Source organism: Mixophyes fleayi, chromosome 7 (assembly GCF_038048845.1).
Source record: "Mixophyes fleayi isolate aMixFle1 chromosome 7, aMixFle1.hap1, whole genome shotgun sequence".
In the NCBI taxonomy this organism is placed as follows: domain Eukaryota; kingdom Metazoa; phylum Chordata; class Amphibia; order Anura; family Limnodynastidae; genus Mixophyes; species Mixophyes fleayi.
The window spans coordinates 36835506-36843292 of NC_134408.1; the positions used below are offsets into that span (position 1 = coordinate 36835506).

At 34.4% G+C, this 7787-nt stretch overlaps 1 protein-coding gene across 1 annotated transcript; it reads right to left on the minus strand.

The window, feature by feature from the left end:
• Positions 1–1446: 1446 nt before the first annotated feature.
• Positions 1447–6878, minus strand: LOC142098667 (parvalbumin, thymic CPV3-like). Its single transcript, XM_075181492.1, has 4 exons — positions 6818–6878; positions 4733–4865; positions 3104–3213; positions 1447–1472 (listed from the first exon to the last, which is right to left on the minus strand). Exons 1-4 carry the CDS (start codon positions 6876–6878, stop codon positions 1447–1449), a joined length of 330 nt encoding a protein of 109 aa, XP_075037593.1.
• Between the last annotated feature and the right edge of the window lie 909 nt (positions 6879–7787).

Here is a 7787-nt window from a genome sequence, read left to right on the forward strand (position 1 = left end):
CACACACACACCATACTACACATATTTGTAAAACAGACAATGAGTGTAATGTATTGTATTGACATCTATGCTATACCATCTGCGCTAATAGAGTAAACACAACCTGTGGGATGTTGTATAATATACTCTGTTTACTGAAACCGTTTTATATTATATAAGAGTGTTACAATTACAATGTTAATTAAGAATACAAAACATTTTAAATGAAATCTTGTGTGCAGTCTTTCTTGAAAGTATAAGCATAGGCTTATTATACAACTATTGAGCAGAATAGGTAGTCTATTCCTTGGGTTAAACCTGAACTACCTTTGCGAGGAGTTTGTTGATGGAAATAGTCATAAATACATTATTAAATCATCACCACATTTGCCAGACTATTAGGTACCCCCCTCTCCCTTTAACAATAGAGTAATCAAATGTATGACCTGAAAGGATATATAATCTCTATCATTGAACAACTGACTTAAATATTTATGCCTTTCTTGTAAATTTAAGAGTACTGCAAGTTTTGGATTACTCTTCAGAAGACATGAAATGATGGAAGTCTTAGGCCTATAGGAAGATCTTTAAGTGGCTTCCACCCCTCCTAGCTACACGGTTAAACACTGACCCTCTGATATGTAACTTATTTTCCCCCTTGTTGTGTAGGTGATCTGTCACCGAAGAAGCCTCACAATGGCAGACAGGATTTTGATGGAAATTCCTTCTACTGCTAGCGCCAACCAAAACATACCCTGTACAAATGTATTCCTTATTTGTAGCTCTTTGAACTGACATTAGGTTATCTTTTGTTTCCACTTTTTGTAGTAATATTGGTGGTTATTTTACCGTTTGAGTTACATTTCTTGTGACTACCATATGTGGATTTAAGTGTCATTATTGATGTACAATGTAATACTTCTAGACTAGAGTAGGAATAATTTTCAATGCAGTCACTGAAAGTTGCCAACTTAACATCAGTTTACAAAAATGGCCATTACAAGATTTAACTGATGATCATGATGACAGTTCACCTAATTGATGGAGATAACCTAACAAATTTATCATCTATGTTTTTATATTTTACCATATGCTGCCACTTAATGTAGCCATTACTAGTATTTTAAAATGTCAGCAATTTAAAACATGATTTCTATTTTACTACCAATAGAGGAATTTGTATATGTTTTACACACTTGCTACACATAATCATAGTGACACATTCATATAATGGTATATATGTCTTTATTGGTTTGTTAGTACATTCAGAGACGGTTAGTGCATGCCACGTGAAACAATACCCACATTCAGAGGATCCACAAAGCTGACTCATCATGTTCACTCGCTGAGATGTGAAATAGATGATTATTGAAGCGAATGTGAAGCACGGCTTCATTTTGAGCTTGCATGTCTTGTTTCCATTATATGTTCACTGAGCCGTGTACACCAACGGAGACCACACTGTGCTTAGGAATGAACCATTTCCTGGAACTCTACCAGCGTAGAAGACAGAATGATTTAGTCAAATATCATATTATAATTCCAAAAAGAGCAATAATATTTTAACAACAGCTATTATCAGTACAAATAGCTAGACGATTATGATTGGTTACAATTTTAAAGTCATTTTTTGCAAACAAAATAGCAACATTTTACAAACATGATTGGGGTCATTTATAAAAACTAGTGCACACAAAAAAGATTTTGTAACCCATGCCAACCAAATGGACTCTGTAATTTTTCTGGCGCTGTTTAAAACATCTGGTCATGTCGGTTACATCAGTTTTTTTTCCCTGAACCAGTTTTCAGAAATGACACCAAATGCCTTATATAGGCCTTGCGCTAGCCCTGCTAATCCTTTAAACATATGTATTATGGTGTTAGTGTAAGGTAGAATATGAAAGACAGATACCAATAAAGTAAATACCATTAATTCAGACTTTTATAGCAAATAAATTGTTAAAATTTCCAAAATGATGCTGATTCTCAGAACCTGTTGCTTCAGTCTGCCTCCTACCAGCTATTACCCATTTTTTGCACATTTACTTCTGCAATAAAAATAAATATGACTGCTTCCAAGACTGATAAGTGTTTATACGACTTTTTAAATAAATTTCTTCTAGAATTGTTATAATGGATATTATCTAGCCACCCACTTTGGGCTCCCACGTGCGTTGTCAAATTGGAAAGCGATCCTGTCACTCATTGTTTGGGCCAGGCTGCAAGATCAGCCCATGTGTTGACAGTATAATGCTGAGTGAACGGATAGAAAAGTGGCAAACAAAAATAGTAATTTGCAGAATTTTTGGTGTAAAACGGGGAACAACCCATTATAATATTGATACATGAAAAGCTTTTAGAAGTTTCAATAAACTTTTTTATACACTCTGTGAGCAGGCAAGCAAATACCTATCAAATCTTTGTCCAAGATCAATTACAACAAGTACGAGCTACAAAACTATTACTTGCTAAATAACTATTAAATACCTATAGAGATATTACGATAAACAATGGGGTGAACATACTGCATAAACAGATCGATCAGTGAAGTGTGCAGTGCAGGGTATTGTGGATGAGTCAAGAACATACCTCCCAATTGACACGACTTTAGGGTGCTTTACGCGCTAGGCAACCCACTGGGAGCGTGACCACGCCCCATTGTATTGTGGTCACGCCCCTCGCCACCTCTCCCACTGGTGGAAGGTATGGTCAAGAGGACCACAAAAAGACTCAGAGGCTCATGTGGAGCTAGACACATTTGTTCTATAGTTCTACAACATTAGCATATGCGCCAGGTTTAGGTCTAGAACGATAGGCGTAGTAACAGCATTAGCAGTAAATCTGTTGTACTACCCTATGTCTTCACAATATAATAATGTAAACAAAAGGAAATGTCACAATTCTGCGAACACGCCCTTACTACACTGAGATTAATTTTACCCACCCCTTGCCTCCCCTCTTCGGCCTCTCCAGTTGTAAAGTGTCATATGAACTCGTCTCTTCCCATCATAACCGATCATGTCAGCGTTCATTGTCCTAACTTGACTAGCTTGCAGTGCAATGACCTGACTAACTAGATGTGTCAGAATGTTGTGGTTATCTACAATATTATTGTTCCGCTCACCTTCAGCTCCAATTTTCCCATCTCTGTCATGGTCAGCAGCAGCCATAAATTCTCTGGTCTCTGTGCAAGTTAATTCTCTGGCGCTCGATTCAAAGCGTTGGAGGAAATACCTAAAGAAATCAAAATCGCTATTATCAATGTTCTGCGAGTTTCCTGCCAGCGTGGTGTAATCAGAAACCTCATTAGTTTCCTTATGAAAATAGCCCCTTTTAAAACAATATCAGGGGGCACCAATAATTGTGCTGTAACCTATAGCAGCCTTATACCTGTTAAAATCCACCCTAGACCAATAATTTTCTTATCTTAGGAAAGTTACCCATCTGCCACCTTCACACAACTATTCTGAACTCCACCTTCCCAGCATTGCCGCTCTCTACCTCTTTTAACCCTCCTTTTATTTATTTTATTGTATTTGTTTTGCCGTATGCTTTTTCTAACTTCACTTGCAATGTTTTTGCTATTTTTTCTTTTGCCTGTTATGTTGGACTTTACCTTTATATACTGTATTTTGTAGCTTAGTTACTGGTTAGTTACTGGTTGACGTGTACCCCATAGACTTTATCTGTGCTCCTTTATCTCATACCCTGCATCACACGTATACTGTTGTATTTTCTATTTTGTTTCTCTCCCGGGCCGTGCCTGAAAATAGGTATTGTTATGCCTAGTGCACCCACCCGATCAATAAAAGCAAATAAATAACAACCAATCAGACACTTGATCCATTTTCTTAAAAGTACATTGAAATTACAGAATTGCATTGGCTGCTATAGGTTACAGAACCTTTTTGGACCAGTTTCCCTATTTTCATTTATCTATCATTTTATTTGCAGCTCACTAAAATACTCATACTACTCTGTGACTTATAGTTGATTCTATTGTATTACTTTTTATACTAATAATTGCTGTTTTATATTAGTAAGTGTCCCTCACCCCGGAGCTATTACATTAGTTGTGTGTGGATTTAAGTGAGATAAAAGTTTAGATGTTACTTGTGCTGCGTTGATCCAGTAGATTGTTATATGCCCTAACATCTCTAAAGATCCAAGCAGGAGACCCTCGTTTGTGTCTACTGAAACCTCTTCCATGTGAACCTCTCATTTACCCAGTGTTAGGTTGAACAGGCCTTCCCAAGACGGAGAGAAGATCTGCTTGGGTCTGTTGGATGCACAGGAGGGGGCAGAATAACTGGATCCATGGAACACGTGTAAGTAGCATTTGGTATTTAATTCTATCTCTCTTAAATCCACCAGAAACTACATTTTTTTTTAGTTTTGGTTGGAATTAGCTTTAAAATCTTAATGACTGCTTCAGATTTTAAAATAAACCTGCCAAGTCAACATCATTATTTGTTTTGAAGGATATCTGGTCCCTCCCTCTCGATTACATTGACAGCCAATAGCAGAAAAGGGAGGAGATAGCATAAAAACAATATGCTCACTTGACACATTGCTAGTATGTTATTTAAATCAGTGTGGAGTATTCAAATAAGTTTGTGATTCATTTTTGAATAAGAAAATGTCAGTGGTGACAGGTTTGTTCTAAAAAAACCTTAATAAGTTATAGTTAATAATACAATATAACAAGTTATAATAATACAATACTTATAATATTGATATATGCATGTCTTACTTGAGCTCTTCCTCTTCAATAAACCCGCTCTCGTCATTATCTAAAACCCGGAAGACATCTTTCACTTGGCTGGCTGTCTTCTTAGTCAGCCCACAGGTTATGAAGAATTTTTTGTAATTGAAGGAGTCAGCAGCTGAACAAAAATAATACAGAATAAATAACAAATCACAATGACCGTTAGACAACCATTTAAAGTACACTGAAGCCATTTTATGGTCTGAAACAAAAGTTATTTAACACGTTCATGTAGCCTATCATTTCCCTAGGAAATAACAATATCACAATGTGCCTCAAACCCCACTCATGACCCTAGTTCTATTAAGTATTGGTTCAGCCAAGACAATGGCCTCCTCTACTATATGTGTATGCTGATATGTAACCAGTATTCATTTATTTTAAGAAAGTGTATTTTTTTATCTATATCTATATCTATCTATTTATGTATCTATGTATCTATCTATCTATCTATCTATCTATCTATCTATCTATCTATCTATCTATCTATCTCCTATTTATCTATCTTTCTATCTATCTATCTATCTATCTATCTCCTATTTATCTATCTATCTATCTATCTATCTATCTCCTATTTATTTATTTATCTATCTATCTATCTATCTATCCTCATTCTAGCTATCTATCTATATATCTATCTATTTATGTATCTATGTATGTATCTATCTATCTATCTATCTCCTATTTATCTATCTATCTATCTATCTATCTATCTATCTATCTATCTATCTATCCTCATTCTAGCTATCTATATATCTATCTATCTATCTATCTCCTATTTATCTATCTATCTATCTACTTATCTATCTATCTATCTATACATCTTCTATCTATCTATCTATCTATCTATCTCCTATTTATCTATCTATCTATCTATCTATCTATCTATCTATCTATCTATCTATCTCCTATTTATCTATCGATCTATCTATCTATCTATCTATCTATCTATCTATCTCCTATTTATCTATCTATCTATCTATCTACTTATCTATCTATCTATCTATCTATCTATCTATACATCTTCTATCTATCTATCTCTCTATCTATCTATCTCCTCCATATAGTGCCGACTTAGTATGCAGCGCCTTACAGAGAATCTCTAGTAATTTACGGCGATCCATGACAAGTAGTACTTACGGTCTAGTTCGCTAACAACCTAACCTACCAGACTGTGGGAGGAAACCCACACACAAATATGGAAGGAACATATAAACTACACACTGGTAGGGGCCTGGTTGGACTAGAACCCATGACTCAAGCACTTTAACACTGACTATTGTTGAACATAAAATACAGACTGTACAAAAGGCCATGAAGATTTGGTTTACCTTGAAACAGTTTTAACATCAATAGATCTGAAACCTGGAAATTTTGAATGACAGTCTTTAAAATTGTTCAAGCCAAAAGTTCTTTTCTACACTTTTCCAATTAAATAAAGCGATAATATTCAGCCATTTATTTATTTATCAATTATGCTTTGTTGATCTATTTAATTTGAATAAATTGGAATTTGTATGGGATGGAAATACAATGGGTGGAATTCAATTGAAAACAACATTACTTGTGAGAATAACACGGCCCGCTCACTATTACTGTTTCTACGGTAATTGCGCATTATAACCGTTAGTACAGTATATTTAACTCAGATTTCTGCTCGCGGCTCTCAGAGCTGCCAGCAAATATCAGCATTGAATTTACCGTACTCATGGCAATAATGCGCATGATTACCGTAGTTACGGTAATAGTGAGCGGGCCGCGTTATTCTCATGAGTAAAGTTTTTTTCGAATTGAATTGAATTCGCTCCGCTCACTATTACCGTTATTACGGTTAACGGTAATAGTGCACGTAAAAAACTTTATTACGGTACTTTTCTCGCTGGATTTCAGCTCGCAGCTCCCTGAGCCGCGAGCTGAAATCCAGCTAACTATTACCGTAATAATGGTAGTAGTTTTAACGCCACGGAAAACTGCGACAATTGAATATGCCCCTATGAATGGTACTGTCACAGTATACTGATTTTTATTTTCTATATTGACAGGCAAAGGAAAAGAACAATCAGATGTTACCTTGGCATTCCCTCAGAGCAGCAGCAATATCAGAAGCACTGAGGAGATCTTTAAGACTCATCTTGTTTCTGTTAATATAAGCCATCATTTGGACATATAGTTAATAAAATTGTGATACGTTTTCAATCTTTGATACAAGAAGTATTTGTCACGTAAATTGCCATTCCACAACACACAAAGCTATAGTTCTATTACGTACAACCATTTATTATTTTATTTTAATAATTAGTGAGTCGTTGTCTATGAGTAAACTGCAAGGAACTAAACATTTCTAATAAGTTTACAAATTTGAAAGAGGATGATGCAGACAATAGAAGCTGAATATGGAAATTTACAGGTGATGAATCCAAGAAATATCACATATATGTATATTTATTAAACATTCTATGCGGTTATTTTTTCAGTAACAAATAATGAATTTACACCAATAAAACTTTAAATAAATAAAAAATATTACCATTTAAAAATGTCATGATTATAAAATTAAAGATTGACTCGATTAGTAGTTTTAATAATATATTTAGCAGAAAGCATTGTATTTTCAATTTAATGTAAAAATATTTTGATAGCAACAATACTACTACTAATAAAGCTTGTTAAAAATTTTGCTATTTTAAGTTGTATTTGAAATGTAAAATTATATGTAAAAAAAAAGAGAAAAACATTTATAATGGAAATTCATTACTGCCTCCTAATATAAGTCATAACCATATACAAATAAAATAATAGAACTAAGCAAAAAGAAATAAAGTTGATTGAATATATAAAAACTGGCAACAGGGAATTTAGTTAAGTTGCTTTATTGATGTTAGAATATATATCAGCTTTGAAAAAAACAATATTGGTTTGTAGTATAATGCCTACAAGAGCCAGATACGAAAAAGTGCAAGAAAGTAAATATCTGATGTTCAATTAGACAAATGTATTATTTAAAAAGTTGAGAAACTGTGTCTTCAAATGTTTCACACAA